Raw genomic sequence first — 11,684 nt, forward strand, 5'->3', positions numbered from 1 at the left:
ATGTTTTTTAACAGATTAACAAAGTTTAAGTGTTTATATATTTTTTTATTAACAATTTATAATTTATTAATAAAGTTTATTTTTAATTTTTTATAAAAAAATTAACAAAGTGCAAACAAACAAAGGTATTACAAGTCTTTAATAAGACATAGATAATATTAGCTCACAATTTATATCTCAACAACATTCTAGTTATAATATCTACAGAGAATATGCGCTTGATTTATGTGTACTACTCCACCCTCACACTCACCCTCGCCCTCACCCTCCCAACATCACTGATAGTTCGTAGCAACTATTTACACCTATTCGCAGTTCTGCTACCCTATTGAAGCACACTAACTTACGCGGGGCGCCGCGTTTGATATCGAGCTTTGAGCGTCGGTGTACTCCCGTACAATTCATGCTTCCCTAGTATTTTCGTAGCTAAGGTGTTACGTCACCATGGAAATTTCGTACTCGAATTCAGCTTCCGTAGCTACGCCGCTACGAAGGCTTCAGTTACGTAGCCTGTAGGCGCGTAGTCAGTTTTATAGCATGCTTTAGTAATACAGTTCTACATTTTAATAAAAAAAATATACATTACTACTAGTTTGTAAAAAAATAGTAATGCTATATTAAGGTTAAGTTATTTTGAAGAAAACAATAGTTTTAAATATACGTAAGTTTAGATTTTTATAATATCAAAATAAAATTTACAATAATAAGGCATTACTTGCTTTTGTTACATTATCAAATATAATAAAAAATCGTAACGTGATATGAAATATGTTTATTTGTAGCCCCATATTATAATAATGTTTCTTCCTCGTTGCGTTCATTACGATGAAGTCGTAGCTTTCAGGAAGAAATTAAAATAACCTTATAAAAGTATTTATATTGTGCATGAATAGCTTATAAAATATCAACCGAATCTTTATTTAATTTATTAATAAGAACTACAATCAGTAACTATGTCAAATATTTTAATTTCCTCATATACTATTAATAAAATTTTCATTTCATCTTGATTGTAGAGCTTCTTGCACGCTCGTCTCAGTAGGTAATAGTTATTCATAGCTTATTTTATAGCCAAACAGCATTATATTGTGTTTCGGTTTAAAAGGTGAGTGAGCTATCGTAAGTACTTACACTAGGAACAAAACATCTTCATTCAAAGGGAATAATTATTTGTTACAAGGCCTGGTTCTAACATGACAAGGTTTCTAGTATGTAATTATCAGGTGGCCTAAGCTCTTCTGCATTTTTAGTATTTAATTATACACAATATAATTTATTCATTGAATCAATCATCGTAGTCGTCGGGCAGTCGTGTTTTTTAATTTACTTCTTTTGGCATAATATTCTTAAATTTACAAGTTATATATTAAATAGCATGATTATATTCTTGTACTCACTTATATATCATACTCTTAAATTGGAAATTTATCTCAAACTCTCGTTTTTAATATATAACTTGAAATTTTAATTTAAATATGAAACAAATAAAAACGAGAGTTTGAGATAAATTCGATGAAAATTTGCAATTTAAGAGTATGATATATGAGTGAGTACTGGAATATAATCATGTTATTTAGTGTCTTAAATATAAGAAAATATGTAACACAAATACTATAGAGAAAATTATAATATTATATTTGTGTAACCTCAAAAACCAAATTAAAATAAAATGTTAAACTTCAGTTTAAAGTGTCATTATTCTTATATATAGAAATATTTCTTTTATATAGATAATAAATAACAGATTAACAACAAACCGAAACAAATAAAAACGAGAGTTTGAGATAAATTCGATGAAAATTTGCAATTTAAGAGTATGATATATGAGTGAGTACTGGAATATAATCATGATATTTAGTGTCTTATATATTTTTTGGGCCGCAGTAAACTATGTTCGTACATTTAATACATTAAGGCTTTTCTTGAGCCTTAATTACGTTAATTAGTATCACTTTGTATCTGAAACATAATAACATACCTAAGTATTTCTGTTTCGGAATGGTATACATTCGTCTAAAAGAGCATATTTAAACCAACGATATAAGAAAACTGCTTATGATACAGATACAGAATTAAAAATTATAATTTTTAATAAATAAAATATATGTCGGTAAAATTCAGTGTGACGTGATATTATCTATTACGAGTATATACTAAAGTAGTTTTAAGATATTTTTAACTCTTTAAAGCCCATAGAGACTACTTAATATCTAGCTGTTAGCTATATAGGTTTGAAATTCTTAATAAATAAAACGAAGTTTTCGATTTTTTTTAGATTCACTTTGAAAACAAAGTATTTTGCATCTCTTTCAGAACATATTTATATTTATCTTATTATCATATCAATATAAGTGTTTACGTACCCACACATGGAAACGAAATCAATATAAGTTATAACGAGTCTAATCGCCAGCGATCAATGAACACCCTCCGTGACGTCATTGGGTTGTATTGATTTAGTCCACACCACATGCTAACGTTTCTGATATCCTAGTACCTAAGTATGCCGAGAAAAGCATTGCGAAGACTTGGCCATTTTTCTCTTGGAAAGAAAACCTGAAAAAACTTTACTTTTTTAAATGAATGTATGTAATGCGAGAGTTTTACTATACTTATTAATAGATATTTTTTGTCATATAGGAATCAAGTATGAATCAATTCGCTTTTGTTTTGTTATGAAGTGGTGTTATTATGATGGGGGGACTGTCAAACAGTTAATAATGTTTATGAAGGAAGTATTCAAGCGTAATGAGCAAATTACCAGTCCAGTGATATTTTCAATTGAGCGAGTGTGCTGCTTCATTTCGGAGCCCGCCCACGTGTTCGATGCACTTCTCTACTAAATCCGACGGTTAATCTGCGCGACACCTCCTGTAGTGTATAGTCGCCTAGTATTCCCGGTTCTGTTTATCCGAATTCTTATCCGATTTTGTCCGGATTATAAAAAAAGCCAACCAACTTTCGCAATGGATTGTTTAGGTTTTCGTATTTTTTTTTTCGCGCTTATTTTAGGATGTATACAATGTTTCGGCCAAAGTAACTATTATTTTGAAAATGATAAATACTGTGATGACCTATCTCCATACGTCGGTGACATAAATTTGGAGCAAATTTCGGGTATTTGGTATGGGGTTGAAAAAATACCTCACACAAAGGGGGAATATAGAATAGAACATACTAATGAGTGCTTCTATATTGACATCAGAGAACTTCATATACAGGTTTGGTTTTATGCTATTTACTTGAGTTTCAATAATTAAAAAAAAAATATCTTTAAATAATTTTTTAATTTAATATTATTTTGAAAAAAATATATGGTATTCTTTTCGACGGTTTTCTTACAAAAAAAAAAGATTTGTTCAAAAGTAACGTTTATACATTTTGAGGAGCATTATCTCATTATTTTGCATTAATCTCAGCTAGGTGTTATAAAAAAATCAACGTGACGTATATTTTTATTAAAGATTGCGTAAAATATATAAATTGTTAATTAATGCCAGTAAAGCATGCCAAAAATATATGAACCAACTGTTATTATTAATTTTAAGTAACACGTTAGGGACCTAACCTAACCACACCGTATTATTCAAAATTTAAGAGCCTACTATAAATAAAGCCTTTAAGAAGCTAATCTGTATAAAACGAAATATATTTTTCTAGGTTAAAAAGAATGATTTAACAAGTCAAATAGATAGGCATTCATTAATTTTCATGAATTATAAAAAAAGAAACTATATTTAAATCTATACTTGTATGTATTTAATAATAATCCTATTGTTGTAATTTAATTGTAAGAAAAGAGAAATTACTGAGTTTCTTGATGGTTCTTCTCGATATCCGTAACAGCCTGTGAATTTCCCACTGCTGGGCTAAAGGCCTTCTCTCCTTTTTTTTGAGGAGAAGGTTAGGAGCTTGTTCACGCTGCTTCAATGCATGTTGGTGGAATACACATGTGGCAGGATTTTTTATTTCTTATTTCTTCTCGATATATCTACATTTAAGGTGTTAGTTTTAAATTGAAATGAATCTTGTAAAATGACGATTCAAAAGTATTATATCTTACAAGCGTAAGAAGAGATTCACTGATTGTTGATAATCAATATATTTTCTGCTAAATGCATAAATACCAGTATTTGTTTTAATTCGTATCTCAAGATCTGGATTAAAAATGCTATATCCAATGCAAATATTTTTCTAGTAATCACAGGCAATAAAATTTTATCATTAATATTTTAAAAAAAGGACTCGCTTAAAAAAATAAAAGATTTCTATGTATTATGATATTATCACTATCTTACGTCAGAATCCCGGACGAGGGGTCGCGGTGAGTCAATTAACAGGTTAAAAGTGAACGACGTAATTGTGTCATAAGCATGTATCGTCCGTAGCTGAGACACCTTCAATTAAACATTTGACTTCGTGGCTCTAACTTACTAAAATAACTAAACAGGTTAAAATGAATTCGGTTGCAGTAATAATAATTGTATTATTCAATAAAATTCTCGCTACAAACGTAAATTTCTGTCCAAACTTACATCCAATTAGTGACTTTGACGAGGAGGCTGTTCTAGGGATGTGGTATATACGGGAGTACATATTTCATAAAGATCATATTATTAAAACCGAGTATAATCCGTATTGTCCTATCATTCAAATACGGAAATTTGAAGATTATGTGAGCGGTGGGCTGTTGAACAAAGATCTTGTGAGTGATTCGGTTAATATATGTATGTTAGTTATTTTCAGGAAGGGTATATATATATATATATATATATATATATATATATATATATATAATGTTTAATTCACATAATATATGCACGTAATTTAATTGGTGGCAGATGTACTGAGCTACTTACCGGTTCCTCTCGTTAAAATCGACATTCCGAACCCTAACACTGGTTGAAATTAAAATATTCGTGTAAAATAACGGATACAAATGTGTAAAAATTCAAATATATAAATAATTTTTTACCGGTATTAACTTAACACAACTTACCTGTTAACGGTTAAGGATTTGATGTATCTTTTGCCGGTTTTCTTAGATCGGTAATATATTTAAGTATATAGTTAGTTCGTATGCTATAATGATTATAACTAAAATTTATACAGTAATAAAATTATATATATATAATTTTGTATTTCCAGCCGACTCCTCCAACACCATATCCGCCTATGACAAATTCTCCTTACGTAAACCGTGCCTATGGTCTCCCTGAGCAGTACAGGATACGGCATTTCGTTTTGGAATGGCACGAAGGACACTATCAGGATGACTATCACATTAAAGTCAATACTTCTCATAAAGGATTTTGGCCTACTGACGTCCCTTATGAATGTGAGTTCCCTTATGAATATCATTCATTCATTCATTCATTTTTATTAAAACATTTTACATTCGGCTGTCAGACGAATAAAAGCTGACTATCGGCCAATGCAATATTTCTAGCTTGCTTGCTTTCTAACTACATAATTATTTTAACCTCCTTGACAGATTGTGTACGGCTATTTTATTCAATACGCGATTCTTTTTGCTTACGGATAATAGAATAGTAGGGGAGGTCAATGTACTAAGATGACAGATGATAGTATTTCAATTAAAAATTGTAAGTGTCAATTATACAATTTTACTACTCCAATGCAAAAAGAGTCATTTTTTAATATAATAACCGAGCTTTACTTAACGATTATATATAAGCAGAGATTTTATTCCTTACAAACATTCATTATATTGATGAATAAGAAACCTATTCTGCTTAGCAGACAGCAGAAACACTTTTTGTTTTTTCATTATTTATTAAATATAAATAATTATTTATTTTATTACAATCTGGAAATGTGTTATACGATTTAGTTTTTATTTTTCAGCCGTCGACAAAATGTATCGTTTCTTTGGAGGTGTCATCCAAGTGCTGAAGGTCTCAAATAACCATCTAGTCCTAAACTTTTGCATGAGGCTGCCTCACTCTCAACTCTACAGCGTCGTTTTAGCGAGAAACGACAATCAACTTACTCCTGAAGATTTAGCTAGTATACATAACATATTTTCTATGAAAAACCTGTCTACTTCTTCTTTGAAACGTGTGTGTGAAAATTCTGCTATTAATTTAAAACTATCTAGTGTTCTGCTTTTGCTTATTGGGTTTTTCATATGGAAGAACCTTTAGTATTCAAAATTAAAATCGTTCAAGTTTTAACAAAACGTATAACAATTCTTATGTGTTAAATTAAAAAAATTGTATAATATGATGATTATTTTCTTTTTAAATTAAAGTTGTTTTATGAATTCGATTTTAATTTATTCCTATATAATTTAAATATTTAATAAATACTAATAATATGGCTAATGTAATTTTCATCTATGTTGAAACTAAAATCAATCTAACCAAGGTAGTTGATTCAACACGAAAACCCTATTTGATCTAAAACAGCTGATATCTAGTGGTAGTAGATATCTAGTAGTAAAAGAACAAAATAGCCATAATTTTCTTTCTATTCCTAATTCCTAAAAAATCTCTGAATCTAAATGTTCATATCCAATATTTAAATATAATTACTTATTGGTACAGTCAAAGGAGAACCATACATTGCTTCAGAAAAAAAAATCAGGCCCGAACAGAACCTGTGACAAAAGCTGAAACATTTTTTTATATACATTTCATGGTCTAATAAATTTTTGTTATATCAAAAATATTCGTTTCATTCCCAAGTGTTCTATAATCTATCAACCCACTATTCACTAATCGGATATACATATATTGTATGTACATGAAACATCTCTTCACGATATTTTTATGTTTGTTTATTAATTATATATTGATATTTTTCCGGATTCTGTTGGAAAACCGTAAAGGTGCGTTGTCTCAAAAACTATTTAATTTTATATTATAAATTATGTAAGTCAGTTTAAATAGCACCGACTCCAGACTGATTTCGGCCACGGCGGCCAATCTCAAGAGAGATTAGCCAACTTCGCAGGACATATTATAGTCCACAAGTGTGTGCGCAAACACAGGTGCATTCTCTATTTCCTAACTCTCATAATCCGATGGGACTGCAATCTGACACGACCGGAAAGAGTTCAGGCCCAGAACCGACGGCTTTACACGCATTCCGAGGCACGGGAGTGTACACACTTCCAACTTCCAGACCTCCGGGTCTGCGGCCTTACATCTAGTTACTAGACCGAGGTAGTCAAATAAAAATAGCACATATAATCTATACTATAAAATAAAATAGTTATATAAGTTTTAGTTTATTAAATTTCGGAGGCCTTAGCCGTAGTAGTAATTTTAAGAATATAAGGTTTCTAGAGATAAAATATAATTGAATAAAATAAGAAAAATTCATAAAAGTTATTTTAATATAATCGTAAATAAAAAAAGTAATAAATGAGAACTTTATTCTTTGTTTTGGCAATGTTATGCATATGAATTGAAAAATAATCTTTTATTCCGCTTTTTTTTATATTTAACAAAAGGTGTGCAAAATTTCATTTCAAAGTGACCCACACATATTTACTAACAGGTGAATTTAAATAAAAGCCTGTTAATACAAATTATATTTATTTTATACGAATATCAATTTACAATAGTATATTTTGTGTCTAGCTTTTAAGTAATGAGTTGTTTGAGGTAGCTGCCAATTTTGGGCTCTGTTGACTCAATATGTCGTTTTTATTTTCTTGTACCTAATAGAAGTATTACAAAAAAATCTTTTTGAAATATATATATAACCACAAATACATCTTTTTGAAATATATATTTTTTAGTAATTGACAAGTACTACATTAATTAATACGGCAAACCTACGATAATCTGAATAATGATTAAGGACGCTATTACGAAATAAAATTCAAGATTTGCTGGACCAATTTGCTAATTAAATGCGATGCGCACAAGACCGACGCCTTGTCCCATATTCTCCGCAGTATTCCAAGTGTCATCATGTTTAGTCTGTTGCTTCCATTTTTTATATTATACTCCATACATCAAACTAAAGGGCTTTGCGGTGACTCTATAAAGTGGTCCCACCGTGTGAACATGGACGAGGTCTATGGGGTGTGGTACGGCGTCGGGTACGCTCAGCACAATCCAGATATGACCAATATGCCTAATGAAGTAGGATGCGTTACTCTATATATAACAGATGCTGCATATGAACTTAAAGACAATTGGCTCGATTGGTCCGTGAGTATATTTTTATATATAAAATAATATTAAGTATATAAAAATAAATACTTCAATTATTGCTCTTATCTTACAGATATTGCGTAAAAATTTCTCAGATCAAAATTGGCGGTCTTCAAAAAGCAATCCATGGTCACGAAACGCAATGGCGGGACCCTGGCTTGATGTTCGATTAAAAAGAAAGGTTAAAAGAAATATTTTAGATGACGAAAAACGAGTAAGGATATTATGGGATGAAGATGGACATACATTGGAGCAAGTTTATCTTTATTATCCAGAAGAACCTGGGCTTTGGACAGCGGATAAGTTGCGACCCTTGGAAAAGGAGATGATGTATCGAGGCATTGGTCTGTTTCTGAATATATTCAAATATTATATTCTGCTATTATCTGATAATATTTCTTCAAGGTCCAAATTTTAATAAGGTTACTATTATTTTTTAGATGTATGGTACCCAGACGATCCGCCTCGACATCCCGATGTGATCCGGTTAATAAAGGTCACGCCACACACACTTATCATAAATCATTGTTCGGAAGTGGGTAACGGTGGTATATTTTCTCTAATTCTTCGAAGATCACCCTCAAAGGTACAGCGGTGGGAATGGTATAAATATCAGAAAGAATTCTATAAATTTGAATTACCCAATATTTATAGACAAGCGGCTGTATGCTCGGCGTGTACTCAAATAACATCAGTCGTCATTTTGTTTAGTTGTTTTTTTGTAAATGTTTTGAATAATGTATTTTTAAATAATAAATGACTGATATATTAACTGTATATGGTGGTTTCAATTGAATTCCCCTTCCCTTCCCTTTTAAAGTCATACTTTATATAATAAATCTTAACATATATATATATATATATATATATATATATATATATATATATATATATATATATATATATATTATCTTTTTTGTGTGGTATATTTAAAATTAAATATACCACACAAAAACCTTGATATCATAGAACAAATCAAGATTGAAGTCGACATTTTCTACTAAGTTAATGGTAATATGTAAATAAATATACGTTTGTTGAATAATATATAATGATAAAATAAGTAAGAATAATTAAATCTTTAAAACTAATCGCTTTTTTCGTAGCTATAAATAATATAATAAATGATAACCGTGAAGCATTCATTCAAATCCTTTCAGATTCACAACTTACAAATACTTAACAAACTTTTTTTTAACAATAAAATTTTCGTTATGTTATAATTAAAAAAACCGTTTAATTGTAATTAACATTTTAGGTTAGTTACTAAACATTAACGAGCCAAGCTGGCCAGTGACGAGAACACGTGAATTTAAGCAGGAGATTGGGGGTTCAAACCGGGCAGACACCATTGAGTTAATTTGCTTCGTGTACTTAATTTTTGTAAAAAATAGCAGACTATATATACTATATCCGCAACTCCGCATGCAGTAGCATGGTGGAATAGCCTTTTAGGTTGAGGGTTTCCTAACCCCAAAAGTCTTTAATTAATATTATCTTAATCACAAGGTTAGTAACTAAATCAAAAAATAGTATATATTGTATATATAATCTTGAAAATATTACTTTCCTAATTTTAAATGCGTATTTTATTGCCTATAAAATGAGAGTCAACTGTGATAAAAAATTTATAACTACGTTAACGACGTATTTGAGGTAATGTTTTGAGGACAATGCTCGCATAGCAAAACGTTCAAAATTTAATGCTACCTACGATAATGTTTTTTTACAATAATTGGTGACTGTTTAATTTTTTATTTTATTTTGATAAAGTTTTTGTAGAAGCTGCTAATACTGTTTTATTAACATCAATAAAGCATTTCGTTTATAAAAAAGTAAAATTAAATCAATGTGTTTGTTTATATTTTTTTGTACCTTTTTGCCTGTAACGCATTTTCAACTTTTTTTGGCAGAAGTTTAAATAGAAGAAATTAAAAATATGGTAATGCAAATCAAGACAATAGATAAATAAAAAAATGTAAACCAACATAACATAGAATTGGAACCCTATACTATATATGTGGAGAAAAACATCGTGAGGACATATTATGCAGGTTGCAAATGGTGGTTGAAAATCTACCTCGTGTATCCAAAAAATCGAATTGGAGCAGTCTGATGGATTACGCTCCGAACCTTCTCCTAAAAAGGGAGAGGAGGCCTTAGCTCAGCTGAAGATGTAGCGCATTTCAGGGAAGGTTTTAGCATATAATATTACATTATACCGAGCTGCGTTTCGCAGTTTCACCTCCTTCAAATTTACACTATTGACGCGACATTTCATGGTTTTGTACGAGTATAATAATTTGACGTTCCACTTTATTACGTTGAGGCGTTCAGGTGTTTCCAGTTAAAGCTTTTATATAAGTTTTAAACTCAACTCTGAATAACTTAGTACGTACCTATATATTGTACCTAAATCTACCTAGCAATACAGAAATGAAAACTTAGACGATTAATTGTTGTAATTAAAAAATGTTGTAATTGTTAGCACCTTTAGCACTCGAATATTGGGTTAAGGATCTTGTCCGTTTAGCTGATTAGCTAAATAATATTGTTTGTGAGGATGTGCTAAGTAACCTATAACCTTATATAAGTACAGGGCACTTTGCAAGTCAGACAGGAACTTCTTTATGACTAAATTATGTCAATTAACCCGCCAATTGTAACCATTGTTTAATTTTTTGTCTGCTAGATAAAGTTCCTAATAAGTCTCAGCTACTTTATAGAAGTTAATAATAATAATAATATCCTGAGACATTTTTCACACACGGTCATCTGATCCCAAATTAAGCTTGTACAGAGCTTGTACTATGGGAACCAGACAACTGATATACTACATATACTATTTTCTTTTGTAAATACATACTTATATAGATAATTACACCCAGACACAGGACAAACAGACGTGTTCATGCACACAAATATCTGTTCTGGGTGGGAATCGAACCCACAACCTTCGGCGTGAAAGGCAAGCAATCCACCAACCACGCCAACCGGCTCGCTGTTTAAACACAAGTTTAAGCAAGTAAATTTTGTACTTAAACATTTGTGATATTAAATATATGTATCATAGGTAAGTTTTAAATAATACGAACATAAATAAAATAATCATCATATTATATACCTACTTTTACATTACACATTGACACTTCAAACCAGATAACCCTTCACCTATTAAAAATTTAACAACATTGTATAATCGGTAAAACGTCCTAACCTTACATTTTACGAATAAAAAAAATCCAAGTATCAACGGTTCCTCGATTACTTTTTGTTTTATTGTGTTATAAAAATAACTGATTAAATATTTCCAAAATTCTGTTTAGAGAATATTATAAATGATGTCTTTATTTTAAAACATTTTTTATAACAATGTAATGTATATTAAAAATATATAATATATAATTAAAATATGAAGTTAGTTATATGAGTTTTAAAAGTATTTGAGAAATTTTTAAGTAATTTTACAGCTTCAAGTCATTATTGATCTCA

The 11,684-nt window shown here is 30.1% G+C and overlaps 2 protein-coding genes across 3 annotated transcripts; both read left to right on the plus strand.

Moving 5' to 3' along the window:
• Positions 1 to 2,783: 2,783 nt before the first annotated feature.
• Positions 2,784 to 6,218, plus strand: LOC126775727 (uncharacterized). Of its 2 annotated transcripts, none has more exons than XM_050497828.1 (3): positions 2,784 to 3,221; positions 5,149 to 5,338; positions 5,869 to 6,213. In XM_050497828.1, exons 1-3 carry the CDS (start codon positions 2,967 to 2,969, stop codon positions 6,165 to 6,167), a joined length of 744 nt encoding a protein of 247 aa, XP_050353785.1. In that variant the 5' UTR covers positions 2,784 to 2,966; the 3' UTR covers positions 6,168 to 6,213. The 2 variants fall into 2 exon arrangements, with proteins under 2 accessions (XP_050353785.1, XP_050353790.1); XM_050497833.1 differs by lacking the exon at positions 2,784 to 3,221 and adding an exon at positions 4,372 to 4,705 and having other exon boundaries at positions 5,869 to 6,218.
• Positions 6,219 to 7,915: 1,697 nt separating this feature from the next.
• LOC126776144 (uncharacterized) lies at positions 7,916 to 8,958 on the plus strand. The gene is made up of 3 exons (XM_050498448.1): positions 7,916 to 8,189; positions 8,266 to 8,536; positions 8,633 to 8,958. The coding sequence occupies exons 1-3, from the start codon at positions 7,947 to 7,949 to the stop codon at positions 8,950 to 8,952; spliced, it is 834 nt and encodes a 277-aa protein (XP_050354405.1). The 5' UTR covers positions 7,916 to 7,946; the 3' UTR covers positions 8,953 to 8,958.
• The last annotated feature ends 2,726 nt before the right edge of the window (positions 8,959 to 11,684 follow it).

Source organism: Nymphalis io, chromosome 2 (assembly GCF_905147045.1).
Source record: "Nymphalis io chromosome 2, ilAglIoxx1.1, whole genome shotgun sequence".
NCBI lineage: Eukaryota > Metazoa > Arthropoda > Insecta > Lepidoptera > Nymphalidae > Nymphalis > Nymphalis io.

What these genes read in the sequence shown, in the direction of transcription:
- LOC126775727 (XM_050497828.1), top strand. Translation starts at nt 2,967, where the DNA reads ATGGATTGTTTAGGTTTTCGTATTTTTTTTTTCGCGCTTATTTTAGGA. An exon ending in TCAGAGAACTTCATATACAG is followed by an intron (nt 3,222 to 5,148) that starts GTTTGGTTTTAT and finishes TTGTATTTCCAG; the next exon opens with CCGACTCCTCCAACACCATA. An exon ending in TACTGACGTCCCTTATGAAT is followed by an intron (nt 5,339 to 5,868) that starts GTGAGTTCCCTT and finishes TTTATTTTTCAG; the next exon opens with CCGTCGACAAAATGTATCGT.
- LOC126776144 (XM_050498448.1), top strand. Translation starts at nt 7,947, where the DNA reads ATGTTTAGTCTGTTGCTTCCATTTTTTATATTATACTCCATACATCAA. An exon ending in ACAATTGGCTCGATTGGTCC is followed by an intron (nt 8,190 to 8,265) that starts GTGAGTATATTT and finishes CTTATCTTACAG; the next exon opens with ATATTGCGTAAAAATTTCTC. An exon ending in GATGATGTATCGAGGCATTG is followed by an intron (nt 8,537 to 8,632) that starts GTCTGTTTCTGA and finishes ATTATTTTTTAG; the next exon opens with ATGTATGGTACCCAGACGAT.